The sequence below is a fragment of the Phyllostomus discolor genome, chromosome 3 (assembly GCF_004126475.2).
Source record: "Phyllostomus discolor isolate MPI-MPIP mPhyDis1 chromosome 3, mPhyDis1.pri.v3, whole genome shotgun sequence".
NCBI lineage: Eukaryota > Metazoa > Chordata > Mammalia > Chiroptera > Phyllostomidae > Phyllostomus > Phyllostomus discolor.
Window position 1 is genome coordinate 113,827,058 of NC_040905.2, and position 20,535 is coordinate 113,847,592.

Here is a 20,535-nt window from a genome sequence, read left to right on the forward strand (position 1 = left end):
AGTGCCTCAGTGTGACTTGGGTGACATTAGGAAGTGACAAGAAGGCAGTTTAGATATGCACATCACTCATCTTCCACTGTCCTCATCACATTTAATCCTCACAACACCCCTGTGAGGTAGGTATTGCCCCATCTTACAAGTGAGGAAACTGAGGCTCACAGACACCCAGGAGCACACGGTCAACAGGAAGTCCACGATCCCAGTACTAGGGGTCCCCTTAACCACACTGCACATGGTGTGATCAGTATTCTCTTACAGTAGCAGAGACAGCTCCCTGGAAACATAGACACATACACACATACATACTCATACCCAGGCACCCAGAAAAGCTACCAGTGAATCAGTATCTCCACATCCTCATAGTTCTGGTTCAAGAGCATTTGAGGGACACTCTTGGCCAAGTGTTTCTGACATTTTGAGAGGAAACAAAAGCTACTGTAGCATGGCATCAGAGGTCATAATAACTAGAGAGGTCAGATCCCTCAGGTGTTTTGACTACTGCCCCCCCCCCCCCCCCGGGGGGGGGGCCCCGTATCTCTAGGACAGTTATTCTTAGGAACTCACAGCAGACCCACCCTCACCCAGCAGGCAGGTTCAAGTCCTCTGAATGTTGCTCTTCTGCATCTGGGTCATCTCAGGTGTTACAAATGACTCTCCGAGCCCCCCCCCCCCCCCCCCCCCCCCCCGGGCCTGGCCCAAACCCCACCTGGCTAACTTCTCTGGGAAAATTCTTGCATAAATAGTGTCAGGATAGCATTGAGGGGTTTGAATTAGATTCTTTTCAGTTGATTCTAAATAATGTTGAATCTCTTGTTTTAAAAAATTTAATGACTATTTAAAATTTTTCTTTTGTTTTCATTTTTTCATCTTAGAAGAATGAAGGATAGAAATACAAGAAAAGAAATGGACCAGAAATTCAGCACAAAAAGAGATGTCCATACAGACACTATCTGTTGGGGACACAGACAAATCATTCTGGGAGGAGGGACAGATTTCTAAAATGAACTGGGAATGTGAGAGTGAAGGAGCCTATGACTAAGGCATTGAGGCCCTGGCCTGCAAAATGTCAAGGCCCTTACATCTGGTGATCACATGTAGTCCCTGACAATGCACAGGGCAGGACTCCCCAACCATGGGTCTCTCTGCCCTATGAGGGAGTAGATGACCCTGGCAGGCAGAGGTGGACATGGGGATTGTGCTTGGAGCTCTCAGCTCTCGTAGAACCCCAAACCAGGTAGACGCAGGGAGCGAGGAAGCTGTTTCAGGCTACTTCAATCAGATGTGTTCTCAATTGTGAGAGCGGTCAGCTCCCAGGATGGGGGTTCAGTGGGGCTGGTTATCAGGCAGTGGGCTTAAGCTTCCCAGAAAGAAAGCAAGACAGACACAGGAGGGGACAGAGAAATAGGCCTCACACGGTGTGTTGTTTGAGGTTAAAGTTTCAAAAGAGAAGGATGAGTTTTTGTTCTGATTTTGATATTTTGATGGCTCAAATGTGAAAGATGGTCAGTGCCCCAAGTTCTCCTCTCTGCTCCCCGTGGAGGCTACCGGAGGTCTACACATCATCCATCACCAGTGCCTCCACTCCTTGCTAGTGCAGCAGCAGCCCTGTTTCCACAAAGATTCACTGTGGCAAACACTGACACACTCACAGCTTCACTCAGGAAGCTCAAGTTCGTGTCCTGCTCTTCCTTGCTGGAGGTGGACAGATTTTTCCTTTTCACCTGTTGCTGGGGAACATTGCTCTCTGGGGAACTCAGGGGACGACACTGTAAACACGACTTCCTGGCATGATGGTGGCAAGGCTGTATGTTTGAGTCACTGCCTGGGGACAGTGCTGAGGTAGGTTGGGGCGGGCTGCTGTCCACCGACTTTGTGGGACTCACACCGCTGATGGAGGAGTACCCTGAGGTCATAACGTCCTTGCCCAGTTCTCTGCTGCTGCAGAGAGGGGCCTCAGGTCCTGGGGCTAGAGGTGTCTGGGTGCTTGTCACCATGGCATGCAGGTCCTGATATCCTTCATCCTCCAGGCAGGCCTCCTCATCGCTCGATTCCTGGCAGCAGTGCTGTTCTGGGTTGAGGTACACCACGGTGACGTCGAGGATGCCGCTGGGAGCTGTCACTATGGGAGAAGTCAGGCCAGACTGAGCACTGGGATAACCCGGTCCAGTTGGGACCCCAGGGGCCCAGGGTCCAGCTCTCACCCAGCTCTCGGCTACATATCCTGGATCTTGCTAGACAGTCCCCTGTACTGATCTCCTTCGGCTTAAGCGACTCCTTTAAATTTGGAGTGGCACCCAACAGGACTTAGGGGACAGTAGGAAGTGACAACTTGAATGGACACAAAAGCAAGCAATTGGAAAATTGACAGAAACTCCTTGAACTGGGCTTTCTGTGCTGCCTGAGTACATGGGGACAGAGTCTCCTGCAGCCTCCTTTGGAGGAGTATGAGGCACAGAGCCTAAGAGGGCAGTGGGGGGACACCTCACATAATCTTCTAGAAAGACCTTATTGTGAATTCCAGATAGGGTCTCTTCCTCTTCCCCTGCCCTTGTGAGGCTCTTCCATAAACACAGGCCTGGCTGGAGCCTGACACACATTTGGCCTAAATCCCTGCCCTCTCCTCTCTGCCACCTGCTGTGGTGTCCTAGGACTTCTGCTCTCACACTTCCATGTCTGGACACACTCTCCTGCAGGTAATGCCAGGGGCCCTCAGTGAGAACTATCCTTCTGCCTGCTGGCCCCTTTGGCACAGCCCCTGGGTGGCTTTGTGGCCATGGGACTCACCATCGCCCTCTTTCTCGCCCTCACTCTCCTGGTCGCCCTCGTAGCCGGAGCAGTAGTCCAGGTTCCAGTCTAGGAAGCTGCCGAGTAGTGTCTCTTCCTGGCTGGACAGCTCTGCAGTGGGCGTGGTGACGAAACTGCCCCTGTCCTCCTGGAGGCTGTTCTCCCGCTTCCTACAAGGGGTTGGGGCCGGGGGGGTGGGGGGAGCGGGGAGCCAGAAACCAGTCACAGGCAGCATCATTAGGTCCTTGACACCTGCCACCCTGCTCCAGTGTGCTGTGATAGAGATGACACAGCCACCCAGTGCCCGCCCTTCAAGTCCCAGAGGCAAGATTGGAGGCACAGTGAGAATCTTGGCTCATCTGGACTTTGCAGAATCAATAAGAGTTCTTCAGGTGGGTGAGGCGGGGAAGGGAAGCTATTCTAGGTGGGACAGCCATGAGATTGAGATGGGAGAGACAGAAGTAAATGGGATACACACAGGAAATAAGGGTGGAGATGAGGGTGTGCAAGGGTGAGCACACTATTCAGGTATAGCTAGAGTGCAGGAAGTGCCAGCAACACTGTGGAATAGAGGGCCCAAGGTAATTTGACAGATGGCAGGGCCAGAGCCTGAGATGGGCTCAACCTGTGCTCAAGCCTATCTTTCCTCATAGGGTACCAGTCAAAGCAAGAGGGACGGGCATGTTGGAGGGAGGACAGGGTTGCAGACAGTGCAGCTCAGGCCCAGGGGGCCAAGGCCTAGATTCAACTTGGCTTCAGTTTTCATGGGATCTGTTCCTTCGCCCTCTAATGCCTTAGGACCCCCTGTATAAAATAATGGAGTCCCTCAAGAAGTTGCATGGGTCACGAGGGAACCCAAGCCCAGCATGTGGGAGCCAACAGTGCATCACATCCTTACAGACATTGGGCTTACTAACCTCTTGGTTCTCCTTGCAGAGGGAGAGCTAAGGAAGGAGTGAATGTCCCCTGAGCTGAGGAAAGACGTGGGTTCTGGGCTCTCTTGTTTCACTCCTAGAGCTGCACACACCTGGCTATAGCTCAGCACCTGAGAGAAAGACAGAATCAGAGGGAGGTAAGAAGCTCCAAGGGGCAGACAGGGAACTGTCCTCACCCCAAACAAGAGACAGTGGGGGAGGGTGGCACCTCTTCCTGGCTGATCTCTTCGTAGCGCTTGTCCTCAAACCTCTGTTTCACTGCGGTCAGAGAGACTTGTCTGTAATCCTTGGGGATGTCATCATGGAAGCTGCAAACAGAGGGACACAGGAGAGATAGTGTAGGGGGCAGGAAGGGTTCTGGGACAGGCATTATCAGCATCACCACTCCAAGAGACTCCCATTTTTAGCTTCCCTCACTGAAGTGAGAGGGGACAACATATTTTCAAACACAGCCCACTGATGGGAGGTAAAGCAGGGTGCTGCTGTGGAAGTCTAACAGTTCCTAATAGAGTTAAACCTAGAGTCACCTATGACCCAGCAGTTCCCACCCCAGGTGTATCCCCAAGAGAAATGTGAACACGTTCACACAGAAACTTGTCCGTGATGTTCATAGCAGCATGATTCATTAGTAGCCAGAAGATGGGAACAACCCAAATGTCCAGCAGTGCATGAACGATAAACACAATGTGGTCCATCCATGCAGCAGAGTATTATTACAGTGGAAAACATGCGGGTGGAAGAGGCTAGCCACAAAAGGCCACATATTGTCTGATTCCATTTCTATGAAATGTCCAGAACAGGCAAATTCAGAGAGACTAAAGTAGATGAGTGTTTGTCCAGAGCTGGAATGGAGGGGGAATGTGAGGTGATATGGGTAAGGAGTGCAGGGTTTTTCTTCTGAGGGTGGTCAAAATATTCTCAAATTGACTATGGTGATGGCTGCACGACTCTGAATATACTAAGAGCCTGTTGAATTGTACACATAGAAAAAAGTTCAGTTTGTAAACAAACGGTTCCAATTTACCTGGTTTGGAAAAAAGAAACTCTGGGAGGTAGGGGACAACCCAGTAACAATTTTTAGTAGCCCAGTAATCACTGCTTGCACTCCTTGTATAAACAACCACAGGTCAGACATGTGCTGAGCTGTCACCTGCACTCCTAGTCCATCAGTTTCAAGGTTTGGGCACCACCGGAGAAAACAAGGTGGGCTGAATCCTACGTCAACCCCTGGGAAATGCTGACAGGTCCCCCAAGGCTGGAGACCCTCAGGGAGTGGGGAGAAGCAAGTGGGCCAGAGCAGAGGCTGGTAAAAAGGATCTGGGGCCATACTAGAGTTTTCTGATCTCATCCCAGAAGGTGTAAGCAGAGGCAGCATGCTCAGAGGCTTCCACCACAGCAATCCAGGAGGTGGCTGGGGGAGTGACCATGGGCAGACAGTGGAAACTGAGTGGTTCAGATTCCTAGATGTGCAAAGAAAGTGCATCGGCCTTCAGAGCCTCCGGGATGTAGGAACGGAGGACCAGAAATGGGCTGGCCTGAGGTCTCTGCTGGAACCACTGGGGCCTCATCCACAGAGCACCAAATGCAATCTGTGAAGAGGAATGGCTCCAGGAAAAGAAGGGTTCCGGCTTAGATAAGCTGGCAGGGGAGTCTGGGGCTTTGGGTTTAGAGGTATTCTGAATCTTGGAAGTGGTTACAACTTCCAGGGACATCTGAAGATAAGCAGAAAGATGGAATTACCCAGACTCTCACGCAGGAAGAAAGGGACACTGAGGCAGCGTGGCCTGGTGGAGGAAGGAGGTCATTGGGGGCAGGGGCTTAAGTAGACATGCATGTGGTGGGGAAGGAGTAGGGACCAGAGTGAGGGAGCCAAAGAGCGGGAGGAAAGAGTACGAGCTGAGATGGGCAACATCTGGGCATGTGCCAGGAGGCCAGTTTGCCAGCTCCTGAGCTATATCATGTGTCTTATACTGAAATTCCTACCCCTCAGGGAGATGGTCTTGGCTTTTCTATTATGTTCTGCTGCCTGTGGAATTCAGCTTGGGTTGGAAAGAGCTACTACACACACATTTAATGTTAAAATTAAGTGAAAAAAGCAGTATGGCCTTGGAATGTTTAAATGTCAACTCTGAGACACACAGCTCACTGCAGGAAAGGTCTGTGTGGATTGATGGCCATCCTGTGAGAGCTCCCTCCCTTCCCCCATACTTGAGGACACAGCCCCTATGGCGGAAGTAGGGTGAGAGGATCTATTTCCTTTTATAGACTCACCACTTTTGGTGAAGGCTCAAGACACAGGGTATGAGGTCTTCACAGGAAAACCCAGTGAGGTCCCACAGCCGAGTAGTCCAAGGCTGTGCTGGGGAGAAAAAAAGAAAAGCAGGAATGGTGGGCCTATTATGACACCCACTCATGCCTACAGCCTGGAGCTCAGGGTTGCAAAGACCCCCACACGCAAAGCATGCCTGCTCACTGTCATTAGTGAGGAAAATAGTACTTAAGCCAGGACCATCACTGATCTCACCCCAGAGAATGGTTTTTAGTCCATTGTGGTGTTTCCTTCTCTAGGAGAGGTGGGCCTGCTTCTTTTCTCCCCTTCCCCACTTATATCTGAGCATCGTCTCCTGACTCCAGGAATTGCCCAGGCCCTTGGCTCAGCCTGTGCTGAGCAGCTGGCCTAGAAAGGCAGGCTCCTTACTCTGCCCGTGCGTCAGCCTTGCCAGCAGCAGGGCAGCTGCAGCCAGGTGGGCTGGGGAGTAGGCAGCCAGGCTGGTGTGCAGCAGAGAGAGCTCGCAGAGGAAGCTGCACAGGTGCTGGGTTCTTGGCGCCACAGGGATCAGAGTCAGCAGGACGTCCTTGTAATCAACCACAGTGGGGACCTAGACAAAACCAGGAGGTGGATGTAGGGTCTCAGCACACAGAGAGCTCATCCACCCACTCAACAGAGCACAGGGTCTGGCATGACTGATGTTCAGGCTGGATGCCAGGGCACTCAGTGAGAAGATGCCCTCTGGGTCCAGAGGGACTTTTAGAGAAGGAAAGCTCAACACTGTGAGGCTGCCCTTGGATCCTGCCGCCCCCTCATGTGACCTCCACTTTGATTTACAAGGAATAAGCAAAAGGCCACTTACTCGAATCTTGCCTTCCAGGGCGGAAATGATCTCTCCCATCATCCTCACCAGGTCCTCATACTTGTACGTGTTGTCTGTGAGCCACACAGCTTCCCGGATTGTCAAGATCTCTTTGCTGATGAACCTGGAGTATATAGAGAAGAGGTCTGAGAGTTGAGCCCAATTTCTCAGTAGGGCAATCACTTTATGCTTCAGTGATAGAGGGTGGGGGGATGTCAAAGAGTGAACCTGGATGTCTGTGGCTGCCGAAGGGAACTGAAAAGGTCACATAACACTGTCATAAGGGCTGAAAAGGAGGAGAGATTAATGACATGGACCAGTAGGAATGACTGGACTGCCTGGCACAAAAATGTTTCTACAAAAGGCACCCATGAATGACGTGACTGGTCAGTCCTCAGAGAGTGAGGGAGGGGGGATTTGCCCTGCTTTGTGCCAGATTCTACAGTGAGTATAAATGACTTAAGTCCAGGAGGCAGTGAGCCAGCAGAACTGAGCTGGAGGTGGTCTAAATGTTTGTACACAGCACAGTCTGGCCACTGGAATTTTGATTGTCCCTTAGGCAGGTGGTCACCACGTTCTCTACTCTCCACCAGAGCCAACTACCAGTGGATAAGCTGGTCCAGTGACCTGTTAAGAGTGCCTCCCCTTTCCCCTTGTAAAGATAGACCAGGGCTAAGCCTGTGACCATTCTGTCCTAAGGACTCTGCAGCTCCCACGTTTGCTGTTGGCTTGGCTAAAAGAAAGAGGAGGCATAGGGACCACAGGTACTAAAAAGATGAGAGGCAGGTGGGGACGATGAGCCCCCCATAGCTTGCTGTGAGCCATGGCAAATGCTGCCTTGAGAATAGAAGTCAGGTATCTCAACCTCTAAAAATTTTTAAAGCAATTATCAGCTTACTGCTAGTCAGTTTGTGGTCCAGTAACTTGGTCCCCGATGGCAAGAATATAATTATGCCACCTAGATCCAGGAGACGGGGACCCTGTCTGGTCAGCCCTCTCTGGTGAGGACACCTGAAATAGTGAGGGGCCCAGACAGTGTGTGGTAGTCTGCCTGCTGGCACTGAGTCGTGCTCCCTCCACCCGTGGTCATAACCCCCTGCTTCCATGACTCTCCGAAGAGATCATGCTTTCTAGGTCCAAGTGGCCGTGTGACTGAGCTTGCTGTGAAGGTACACATGGTGACCTTAGGGGTCATGGGGGTGGTGGTGGCAGATAATAAGACAGAAATGGGTCTCCTCCGTGACCTCATGAAACAGAAAATCCATCCCAATGACATGATGAGCCCAGACCCTTGACTTCTGGGTTACTGTGCAAAATAAGTCAATCCCTGTCATTTACAACACTGCACATAATATGCCTGTTCCTCATTCCCCCAAGCCTTGCAGACAAGGCCAGCTGGTCTGGAAAGTACTGCCCAAAGGAAATGGCAGACTGTTGGATTTAGGAAAACTGGAAAATGCAAAATGTATGGAAGGCATTGTCATTCATATTTCCACTAAAGGCAAAATTGGACAGACTGGTATTTGTTAAAGGGTGGCAGATTTCAGTAAATATAAGATGGTACAACTTGAAAAGTCAGAGCTGCCAGGGGTTCAGGCTGCCGTGTGAGGAGGATGTGCCATCTGTGTGGTTGGAGTGGGGCCTGTAGGGAGCCACATGGGGGATGTGAGACTGACTAGGTCTCTGGTGACACATACTTAAGAAATACATTCTTGCAAACCTTGCTGCCAACAAGCAGTCTTTCTGTGATCTTGGCTGGAGGACAATGACCTACCCTCTTTGCTGAGTCACCCTCAGGGGCCAGGGCAAGAAGGGGTCTGGTCTGAGGCTGCCCAGGCAAGGCCACACTCTGGGTCCTGAGACCATGTGCTGGGACGAGTGGCTGCCCACGTACCAAGGATCAACACTCCCTAAAATTAAAACCCACATCTAACAAGGTGGGACACTGAAGGTTTACCTCACTGAAAAGCCAGCCTATGAACTAGGGCAGGGCCAGTGTGTTATGCGCCATCCTGTGGGCATGAGCACGGCCATGGGGATGCTTCTTACCGGGTGCAGATGACCATGCAGGCGATGCCCAGCAGCTGGAGCCTATACCGGGGAACCAGCCTCCTCCGTAGGTACCGGTCCACACACTCCACAGTCAGGTGAAGGCATAGGCTTGTGAAGTCCTTCATGGTGGCAACTTCTACAAGCCAGTCGATTAGAATGTACCTTTGGGAAGAACACCACCCCTGAACACTAGAGTGAGCATTCATGAGTGTCCCATCTCCCATTCCAGATGGCCTGTCTGTCCCAAGGGAGTGAATCGCTCATCTGCACCACTGGTTTACCCAGGCACCGTCCCAGGCTGAGATGCCATATTCAAGGGAGTAGGGGAGCCCCACATCTCCTGACTCCATATCTGGGAGACAGGTGAGCTCACATATCTGTGTCCTTGCCTCCCCCAGAGAGCACCCGCAAGCACTGGAAAGCCCTGGCACACATAGGTAAGGGGCAAAGTAGGGGTGGGGATGGATCACAGGACCAGAGAAAAGACTCAAAGGTGTGAGAGCTTTGGCCTCTCTGTAGCTCACCTGTGGGGTCATTTAACAAACCTTTTGCACTGGGGCAAAGAGCCAAGAACACAAGGCCTGACATAGCTGACACACATGGGCTCCTTCCTCGAGAGGGCTAAAACCTGGGACCAGGGGCACAGGCATTGCAAGGGAATGTACATGCAATGGCAAGGATACCACAGTGTGGTAAATCCCTTTCTAAATAAAGGAGAGGGGATGCAGAGAATAAAAGAGAGAAAAACTGACACTGTAGGCTTCTGCAGACAGGATGGGGGTGGGATCCTAGTCAGCCCAGACAGAAGCATCTCTTGTATGTGGAGGGGAAGAGGGAAAGATGGGGTCAGAACAGTCGACTGGAAGGAGGGAAGCAATGGAGGAGGAATGGGAGGAGGAAGACAAGCCTCTATTTTCTCCCAGAAAGAAAGAGGGCACGAGTGTCAGGTGTTTGAAATTTAAACCAGCCACTATAGGAACCAAAGAGGAACCTCTCCCATACAGGCTTAATAACTAAATGATCTGACTTATAAAAACAGACCAACCAAATTATATACATTAAAATGGTTAAATCTGAAACTAATATAATGTTACATATCAATACTACCTCAGTAAAAAAAGAAAAAGTTGGTAGTTGCCAACTTTTTGGAAAATGAGAAGATGTTCAAGGGCTGAAGTGATATTAATATTTCAATAATATTATTTTAGTTCTTGAAAAGGAAAAAAAGTGAAGTCTGTTATACCCAAAGCCCCCCAAAATAGCGTGTCCAAAAAAGGGGGGGCAGACTGAGAGGCACAAAATGTTATCAGCATATTTCTTCCAACAGAAAAACACCTCAGAAGAGTGCAGAGGGGGGCTGCCACCACCACCGCAGGATTTAAAAGCTAACAGCTTTGTGACATTTAATGTGGGATCAAAGGACCCCACATTATACGTCCTGCACTGTGTGTGTGAGAGATCAAGCCTCTACAGGAAAAGCTAGATTCTTCAAAAAATAAATGTTTACTGAACTTATTGTGTCGGGCACTGCAGCCAGAGCCTGCCTGGCCATTATAAATCCAAACGTATCTGAAATCTTGTGCACAAGCTTAATGATTCACATTTTCCATTTTACTAACATGTTCTGTGATTGAGTATACAAGTGTGTTATCTCTAAACCTTGGAGGAAAATGGACCTGCAGGAAGAAGTAGGTAGTGCTGGGGTTTCAGGCTGCTGGGCACACCGAAGCTGTCCCAGAGGGCATAGCTCCCTGGGTCAGGCTGGCTCGATGGCTGTGGAGTTCCACACACTAAGCTGATGCTTATTAATGATGGCTTGTAAAGGTGATTTTTTTGGGCTTCAGAAAATGGGGATGTGAATCCCATCATTTTAGAAAGAGGTTTAAAATGGTTTAACTTGTTCCGAGGCTTAAAAAGGAAAGTAGGCAAGAGCAGGCACTTTACAAGGGATATTTTCTCTTCAAAGCCCTGGATAACTCCGGCAGGGTTTAGAAAACACACCCACACAGAAATGGTGGGATCCTAGTGACACTAACAACACAGAGTGCTCTGCGGCACGTGGCTTAGGTGAAAAAGAAGTGAGAGTTCCCTTTACCCCAGAGACCAGTGGTCGCTCTGCCTTCCAATGAGAAGCTCTGGCTTGAACCCCTCACCTCATTGTGTCGTTGAGTCCCTTCTGCACAGAAAAAACCTCCTGCTTATTAACAGCGCGGGAGGCCTGAAACAGCTGAAGGACTATCTCATTGGATGCTTTTGCTTCTAGTCCAAGCTGGTTTCCATTGGCACAGGCTTTGGCTAAAGACAGCTGAGAAGGAAAGACATGCAGAATGAGCACAAAACCATGGCTTTTGAGGTTTTCCATTTCTGAATGTGAAGGTCTGTTCAGAGAGAAGACACATGTATACACATTTGCCCTCCTCATGCCTTCCAAACTTTCTAGATACACTCTGGCTAAGATTTTAATTATTCTTTTTGAAATAATACATTACATGGTCAAGAATTTAAAAAAGGATAAAAGGTATATGATGGAATGTCAGTCCCTTTCCTGGTACAGGTCCTCAGCCAATAGGTCTTTTGGCAACTTTTAAAAAAATTAAGTTTGTTTCTGTTCAACTCCAATTGCGAGGTTGTGGTTTGCACATCCTGGTTACTTCATGGGACAACTCTCAATTGTGAAAGCTTGATGCTCCAGTGGGAAGCTGAGTAACAAAGTGACAAGGAGCAGGCTGGTGGCTCAGATGACCTGCTTTTAAAATTTGGGTCTGTTATGTGGCCACTGGCAAACTGGGAGACTCTTCTATGACTCAGTTTCCCTTTTCATGAAGTGGCATCCAGCACCTACTTTGGCAGACAGATGTGAGGATTGACTGAGCTTTGCACAGGATCCACCCAGCACCCACTAAGCTCTGAAGTGGTTACCACCAACCATTTCTATACATTTCCTTTCAGAGTTTTCTCTGCATTTGTAACTGTGTATATGGATTTGTGATCACGGTATATACACATCTAATGTATTCTTTGCTCACCTAACAATGATACGGTTCCTTAGGAAATAAAATATCTATAAGGATGCATCTATATCTCTGCATCTGTTCTCCCTTTTCAGCTATTTTTGATGTATTTTATTATTTCGGGGAACATCTTTGTGCAGCCTTTTCAGCCCCTGCACCTTTCTGCTCATGTGGCCAGTCCACAGGAATGGCTCTGCTGAGCATTTTGCTCCTTGTGCCCAAGTCTTTTCTACATTGTAGGCCCCAATGTTTACACCCACTAATAGGAACACTATTTTATTACATTTTTTGCCAGCAAAAACAGCTATTGTTTAAAAGTGCATTTCCTGAAGTTATTAGCTATCTAGCCAAAAACACATGAGAACATATACACATATGCATGCATATATATATTTGCTAATGTGATCTCATTGAAACACATGCCCTTCTGGCCAGCAGTGACTGGAATGCTGCTGCTGTGTTCCGGCTAGTGTGTTTATTTCCTCTTTTGAAATAGAGGAAATTCATATTGATGAGTTAGAGCTTTAACTAGAACCACATTGTTGATTGTCATATGTCTTGTAAATATGCTGACTGCCTTTTTGGATATAAACATGACAGTGTTTTGTGACATGTCTACTGTTTTGTTGATTTCTTTCCTAGCTTTTGAGGATAGATGATGCTCAATCAACCAAGTGGATGACCTGCTCACCAGGTCTGCTCAGCAGGTCATCCCCTTGGTTGGTTGAGCTTCTACCTGCTTGGCTTTGTCTTAAAACCACAACTTTACAGTTCCAAGGAGAGTACTTAAGGAACACCTACAAGGCCCTGAGGTTTTGGTTCTCACACTGGATGACCTGGTGAGCAGGTCAAATAGTAAGAATAGGACAGCATTCCACATGCCCACCTGCTCTAAGGAGTCTTAAGTTCTGTTGCTGAAGTAGGCTTTACCTGGCAAGACAACTTTAGGGGCCAGTATGAATTTTGATAGCAGCTGCAGTCCACAAGCACTTAGACAATAAGAGGCTGGCTTAAGGGCAATGGGCTTTGAAATGATAGGGTGGCAATGGGCAGAGATGAAGGAAGCACTGCCAGGGGCTCCTCCTGCACACCCTGGAACTAAATTCCTGTAAGAGCCAGCTCAGTCCTAGGCCAACCTTACTGCTTCCTGAGTGAGAGCCAGGGAAGTGTAACACCAGCTCCCACCTTACCTGGGCTTCCCAGCAGCCTTTGGCAGCATAGTCCCTGAGTTTCCGGAAGTTGTGGAGGCATCGCCCAGGATCAGACATCTGTCAATGGGAGAAAGTCACCATGATTTCATATGGTTGTGTCTCTGGAAAAACCGAGAACTTATAGGGTCCGTAAATGTTCCTCCAACACCCCCAAAGGGTTCCCAGCTGTACTTTCTTCTCAGTCCTTTATCCTCCAAATGATGGTGGTAGTTTTGGGGCAGTGCTGAGAATGGCCTGCTGTGCAGCAGTTCCCAGGGGCCTAGGAGCTGTATGAGGATCCTTCCTGTGTGACTACCTCATCCAAGGGCCAATCTGGAGACTATGCCTTTGGCCAACATAACTCCGCCTCTCCCCAGACGCTGGCCCACTCACGTCTATCAGTCTGTCACTTTCCCAGAGGAGGTATGAGCTGGTCAAACATCCCTGATTAGCAGACTCTTCAAAGAGGTCACGGGCCTGCTTCTTTTTCTCTTCATCCTGGAATGAGTCCAAACAGTTCATTCTTTTCTTATTCTCTTTCTGCTAAACGATTCTACTAACCATCTTCATTTCTCTCCACACCCCTAAGTGACTGCATGCATTGCTCTTTAATAAAAATGAGTTAACTAAATCAGAATAGAAATGACTTCTTTAAAGAGACGCAATTTGACAAGCAACATGGAAAGTGAATTCATTCATGAGTTCTGCCCTCATAGATTCTGCTTTCTCCTTGACCAGGTTGGTATTTGGCTTGGCCTTAGGCCACCCAGAGGGCCAGCCATCCACACTGAACTGCCCAGATGGTGATTTCGGGGATCCCTCACCTCCCCGCTAATACTCAGTATTCCTCCCTGGTACTGTCAATGCACACCTGTCACCAGAAGCCACCACCTTCCCTGAGTTTTCTGCAGAGGGGGTTCTTTAATCACAAAGCTCATTAGAGCTTTCTCAAGAGTACAGAGGTGTGAATGACGAGTGGGAGAGAGTCACCAATAACCACAAAACAAGCCCCTGGTCCTATGTACATTTGGATGTTCTGCCTGGCTCCACATGGCCTCTCACAGGTGGGACTCGCTCTGGCTTTGAACCCTGGACACTCCCTTTTGCTGCTTTTCACTTCCTTTCTCATCCTTGGTGTTTATGGCTGCCAGAAAGGTGAGCAGCGTGGAAATGTGAAGCTGCTATAGTGGGATGGATAAAACTCACCTCAAAGAGACTCAGCACCTTCCCCAAGCAGTGCAGTATGGAGGCTCTGTGAGTCTAGGAAAAGGAGGATAAAGAAGAGTGATCATCGGTGGTGAGAACATCCAGAGGCTGCCCCTTCCATTTTGTGGGTCCCAGGGCCCCCGACCGTCCCTCTTTACAGAGGGTTGACTGTTTCACGGAGCTTCCATCTTGCCTTTCCAGCTGTCAGTGTGTCTGCAGTCCAGCCCTTCATCAGATTCCCCCGACCCCCAGCTTTGAGGCCTCCTGTCCTGCTGGGTCATTTCCAAACACTCCCACACCTATGCTCTTAGTTTTCTGCACCTCCATTTCCCTCAGGTCCCTGACTTTTTATGGTCCACAGTGTCTCCTCTCAAGGTTTTCTCACCTCTCAGGATCCTACAGGGCTTGAATTTCCCAGCACAGCCTGCCCTACACACGCCCCTTGCTAGCACTCACTTTTTGTAGCTGGCACTCCGCCTTGAGGCTCTCATGAACCACAGCCTTGCAGCAACTTCCAGACACTGACCACGGAGGGCGGATGAAGAGCCAGATGAAAGGCGTGGCACTGACATTTAGTCGCTCGGCAAGACTGAAGTAACGAGAGGCTTTCAGGCCGTTCACTTCTGCACGGGCCTCATCAGACACAGACACTGTAGAGGCAGACAGAATGTAACTCTGGGATGTCTCAAGGACAAATGTGGAAAGTTCTCCCTGGTATTTTGTGTAAGTCTAAAACTTTAAGCCTGCTGTAGTGCAAAGCTGCTGGTATTTTAGGAGAAAAGAGCCTCCAGGACAAGGGGCTTCTCCCTTTTCTTTCCCTACTTTGTGAATCATGTGCCCCTGCCTGGGTCTTCCCAGCAGCCTGGATTCTGAAGGCTGGGAAGGTGTTCCCTGTGGAGATGTCATATGCCCACCCTCCCTCCTGCTAAGAACTGCTGGCAACACCCCCCACCCCTCCCAGTTGACAAGTTTCTTTGGGGGGTAATGAGAATTTCCAAAATTAGACAGTGGTGATGGCTACACAACTCTTGTGACTATACTAAAAACCTACTAGGTCATATACATTAGATGGGTGAGGGTATGTGAATTACGTCTGGGAACTGCTATCTGACGAGACAGCTGGGGCAGGACTGCCATTCTTCTGAGCCTGGAGGAAGAATGCTCATTGTTTCTATTAGTCACAAGTCTTGTCAACCAACCCTGTGAGGGGCTATCTTTCAACAAGATGCCAGATCTTTTAGAAACAGAAAAATGGCTGCTATACCCAAGTCCTGTGTGTTTTGGGAACCAGGACAGGAGGGACCCCCAGCTAGTTCCTTGATGTGCAAACAGGCAGGAAGTGGAAGAAGGCCACACAAGATTCTTTCAAGGAGCACCTGACCTTGGAGTTGAAGAAATTCAGGCACCATGCTGCCTTTGGCCTGCTTGTACCTGCCTTCTGCTTGGAACCTTGGCTACCTGCCATTGTTGACAGCCTATGGAATTAGGCATGCTTTGACCGCTGCGCCAGAGTTCCACAGAGGAACTGCGGCTGAGAAGAGGAGCCAGAGTCTGTCTACACACAGATTGTGGTGTTAACCTGACGGAGGGTGGGCAGCCTCAGGGAAGCTGGCTATAGCCCCAATTCTGAGTCTCTGCTCAGTCATTCTTTGCTAACTGAAATTAAAGGATTTATTAAAATAAGAGGCTACTCTCCCAACCTACAAAATCAAAGTTCCTCAATGGGTCCCCTCAGCAGGGCACTTCTTGGCACCAGCTTCCTAGAGGAGACAGTAAGGCAGACCACCAGACACAGCAAGAAAAGCAACTAAATTACACACACTGAGAAGGGCTCATTGTTGTTCTAAAATGTCAGCGCTAAGTGGGGTGACGCCAGCCCCAGCCCTGTAAGGACTCACAGCCTTCATTGTAGAGGTAGGCGATGCCCAGCTTCACAGCAGCTTCAAAATTTCCCTTTTCAGCAGCCCTAGAACATTAGGAACATAAAATACCACGATTTTATTCCATAAAGGTTATGTTCCATCACAGCAATTGAAGCTACAATACTTATTTTCTGAATAGAACATTTTTCAGGTAATGCAGTAATATATCATTTATCCATGACATGTTACAGCATGGATGAACCTTAAAAACAGGCTAAGTGAAAGAAGTCAGGCACAAAAAGGCCACATGTTGTATGAGTCCTTATATAAGATGTTCATAATGAGCATACCCAGAGACAGGAAGTGGATTAGTGGATGCCTAGGATTTGCGGGAATGCAGGTAAAATGGGGAGTGACTGCTAATTGGTACGGGGTTTCATTTTGGAGTAATGAGAATGTTCTAGATAGTATTGATGATTGCGTAACTCTGTGAATATATGAAAAACTATGAAGCGGTACATTTTAAAAGGGTAAATTGTATAGTTCGTGGATTACGTCTCAGGTGGCCTGCCTGAAACCACTGACACACTTGGACAGTGGGTACAGTCGTCAGCACACTCGGGTCCACTGGCCACAGGGTTCACGTTGACTTTGGCCCTCCCTCTGGGTCTCAACTCTGGCAGGGGGTGGGATCAGCCAGTGAATAAATTGCAATAGGATTTAAATCACATTTTTTAAAAAGATTGAATTTATTTTTAGAAAGAGGGGAAATGAGGGAGAAAAAGAGGGAGAGAAACATCAATTTGTAAGAGAAACATCAGTTGGTTGCCTCTCCCATGCCCCTAACCACAGACCCGGTCTGCAACCCAGGCATGTGCCCTTGTGGAGAATGGAACTGGGACTGTTTGGTTTGTAGGACAACGCCCAACCCACTGAGCCCTACCAATCAGGGCTATATAACACAGTGCTGAACCAAAGAAAAGAGGGCGAGGGCTGAATCAAGTTTCTACACAGGTGACCTGGGTTTGAGTCACAAGAGATAGGTCACAGCCCAAGGACTATTCAGAAGCACCATTGTGAGTAATGAGAGCCAGGCCTGTGCTGGTGGTGGGGATGACTGAGGACTGTGCTGGAAGTCATATGACTCATAGGGGAGGCTGACAGCCTTCAGTTGCCTCCTTGGGGGAGATAAGGCATTAGCATGGGCTACAGCAAGAACAAAATCATTCCCAGGTCAGGCTCTGGGACATAGGCTGGAATATCAGGAATGCCTCCAAATGGGAGGAAACCAAGCTATTCTCAGGGTGAAGAGATACCTTTCAAAGAGCTTCAGGTTCTTTGGAGAAGGCCACAGCTCTTGAAAGCTGGCACATGCCCATACACTGGCGTGGTTGTCCACCAGGTACTTCAGGTGGGAGTGCACCTGCAGAACAATGGAAGTGGGATGAATGGGGGGAGGGGACTATTAAGGGACCTACCAGAACCCATGCCTCTGAAGTTCTTGAAGACAAAATGTATACAGATGTAGGGTCTCCTCTCCCCTTACCCACCCCAGTGGCAAAGGCCCCAAGTTTCTATGTCTCAAAACAGTTGCTTTGAATAGAAAAAAAGAGCCCAGAAACAAGGGTCTTTGTGGCTGTAATGGTGGAGACAGTGGTCCTGGAAGGGGGAATAAAGCACCTAGACTGATAAAGGGGATGATACCTTTGTAAGAGTATATACCTGCAAGGATCAGGGAAACCAAGTCTAACTGGAGCAGCTAGGACAGAAATCTGTTTTGTGCTGCTCCGCCTGGAGTCTTGCTAGTGGGAGCACAGCTGGAGCCTGGAGGTAAACAGGGGCTTTTGGAAAAGACTGACACATGTGACAGTAGCCTCAGGTAGGACCTGGAGCCTCTGCCCTGGGCAGGAGCCCTGACCATAGGACAGCAATGTAAATACTACTGTTCCCAATGCCATCGGAAACTCAGCACCCATGGATATTATATTATAACCCAATGGAGGGGGGTTTTGGGAGCTGGAGAAATGGGTTCTTGTCTTCCCACTAATTTACTATATGCCCTGGGTTGTCACCCAAAATGAGGCTGCAGTTCCGATATATGTAAAATAACTCCCAGAGTCCCTTTCAGTACTGAATGTTACATGGGATTTGTTCCTCAAGAATATGCTTTTATTCTTTTTAATATTATCTTATTTCTTCCATCTGAGTACCAACCAGGACTGACCCTGCTTAGCTTCTGAGATCAGACAAGATCAGGTGTGTTCAGGGTAGTATGGCTGTACACATATTATCTTATTTCTTTTAAAATTTTTTAAAAAATTATTTTTAAATTACAGTATTATATTAATTTCAGGCATAATATCTTGTTTCTTAAGAGATGCAAATTTTACTGCCATAAGAGTGTTTTCTCCGTTAAACATTACAATGAGTGTGCTATGGTTCAGCTTTCCTACAAACAGAACAACCTCAAGCATCTATTAACAATATCATCCTTGCTTCTCTGCCCTCTTTTGTAGCCAAAGTTCTGACATTTAGGAACATGGAGCCTTGATGGTATGACCAACGACTCTAGGGCTGATACTATTTCCATCCCACAACTTACAGATCGAACTGCTAGGATGTCCCCAACAGAAAGCCATTTCAGGATATGAAAGAGCACATCTTCTGGGAGATTCAAGATGGTTAGGTTTCGGGGTCTCCTTCTTATTCTTCGCTTTGTAGGATAACAGAAACACTTGGCACACCTACAGTGGATCACTGAAGAAAAAGAATCGGGATAATCTAAGGGATGTATTAGAAAGGAGTTGTACTGATATGTACAGTTATATCTGAAGATGATTTAAAAGTTACTGTCCCCCACCCCACAAAAGGAACCAACCGGTCACATTCCTAGTTCCAAACAAAGAATAAAGGAGTGTATTATAACAGAAAACATCATCATTCATTCAGATATTCAGTAAGTATTTATGGTGAACAGCAGATACTCATTTAACTTGGCCATTGGGAAACTTCCTGTGGGAAACTTCCTGACTCAGAGCCCAGATGACAACCAGGAAGGGAAAAAAGCAGCCAACGACGATGAGGTCTCTCAATGAAGCCCCCAGGACACTTGCTGATTGATCCTTTTGCTTCTACTTGCATACATAACTAAAATGCATAATGTTCAGTAAGGATCTGTAGACGTGAACAATCTGGTGTTCAAGTCCAAACTAGGAGGATCAAGTCCAAACTTTCCTTCGCAGGGAAGCAAAGGCTGAACTTGGAGGCCAAGCCAGTCCCCGCTTTGCCCAGTATCCTCTCTCCCCACAGGGGGTCATTCCAACTCCAGCAGCTCCTTCCTCATTCTAAGCAGAAGACTTAGAAACTCCCCGCAGGAGCCTCTCACCTACACTTTACCAGGCTTTCCATCCGATCCTCCCTTTCGTCCCGATAGGAGGGGGCTGCTCTCCCTTCAGTACCCCGCCCCTCGCCTAGCTCTTCACCTGGGTCTTCCCATCAGCAGTTAACGCGCGGCGAAAGCCAAATCTACACTCGCGGCCAGTTCCCACAGATTACATGGATTTTACCACACTGTCCTCACTCCCTTGATGTAGGACAGACTCGGAAACGCTTAACCGCCACGGCGATTACCACCGAAACCACAGCTGAGCTCACAGACCCTAACAGGTGTGCGGACCCGCGCGGGGCTTTCACGCGTACCTAGGCACCGCCTGGTATTTAAACCGCGCGCCGGAAAGGTGCCGCCGGAATCCCAGGCCGAAAGGCTCGAGTCAGCCTGCTCAGGCTCTGGCTGGCTGCCCGCCCGCCCGCCGTCGCCACCCGCACCCGGTGACCGGTGCTCACCACCGCCGCTCCCCATCTCCACCTGGACCGCCACCTCAGCCGTCGCCGCCTCAACCTAAGATGCTCGGGTCGCCCGCCAGCCCTGCGCGCACCGCCCCACGCACGCGCAGACCCGCCCCGCCGCCCGCCCTAGTTTTCAAACGCGCCCAGCACTCCCATTGGTCGGCCCGGGGGGGCGCGCGCAGTGGGTCAACAGGGCTCCGTTCCCGCCCCCACTCCACTCGCCGGCTTCCAACGCCTCGGATTGGCCGCCCCAGGACGCGAATTCGAACGCGGGCGGTTAATTGGTGGAGCCCGCGAAGCGGCCCCGGCTGGGATCCCGGCGGGGATACTAGTGGAGCGCGGTCAGGCTCCGTAGGCAGGGGTTTCTTTACTCCGAAATAGCCAGCGTTGTCCTCGGCTGTTTGGTGTTTGGCCTCTCTGCTGACTTCAGCGTATGAGGTCCTGGCCACCGGAATCCACTGCGCGCAGTGGGTTGTCAGTGAAGGTCTGTGCGGACCGGCTGCACCTCTGGGCGCTGG

General features: G+C 49.2%; 1 protein-coding gene across 2 annotated transcripts; it reads right to left on the reverse strand.

Moving 5' to 3' along the window:
• Positions 1–681: 681 nt before the first annotated feature.
• Positions 682–20,107, reverse strand: CCNF (cyclin F). Of its 2 annotated transcripts, none has more exons than XM_028510252.2 (17): positions 20,015–20,107; positions 18,774–18,928; positions 17,488–17,594; positions 16,208–16,275; positions 14,766–14,959; positions 14,310–14,363; positions 13,497–13,601; positions 13,104–13,181; positions 11,056–11,207; positions 8,900–9,064; positions 6,851–6,974; positions 6,418–6,598; positions 5,991–6,078; positions 3,928–4,027; positions 3,702–3,829; positions 2,785–2,954; positions 682–2,119 (listed from the first exon to the last, which is right to left on the reverse strand). In XM_028510252.2, exons 1-17 carry the CDS (start codon positions 20,028–20,030, stop codon positions 1,560–1,562), a joined length of 2,445 nt encoding a protein of 814 aa, XP_028366053.1. In that variant the 5' UTR covers positions 20,031–20,107; the 3' UTR covers positions 682–1,559. The 2 variants fall into 2 exon arrangements, with proteins under 2 accessions (XP_028366053.1, XP_035875833.1); XM_036019940.1 differs by having other exon boundaries at positions 20,037–20,051.
• Between the last annotated feature and the right edge of the window lie 428 nt (positions 20,108–20,535).

Bases quoted from the DNA above. Each gene is read 5' to 3' on its own strand.
- CCNF (XM_028510252.2), bottom strand. The intron at 17,595-18,773 runs GTAAGTTGTGGG...ATTGTTCTGCAG, and splicing joins ACATCCTAGCAGTTCGATCT to GTGCACTCCCACCTGAAGTA. The intron at 6,599-6,850 runs GTAAGTGGCCTT...GGTTTTGTCTAG, and splicing joins CCCTGGAAGGCAAGATTCGA to GTCCCCACTGTGGTTGATTA.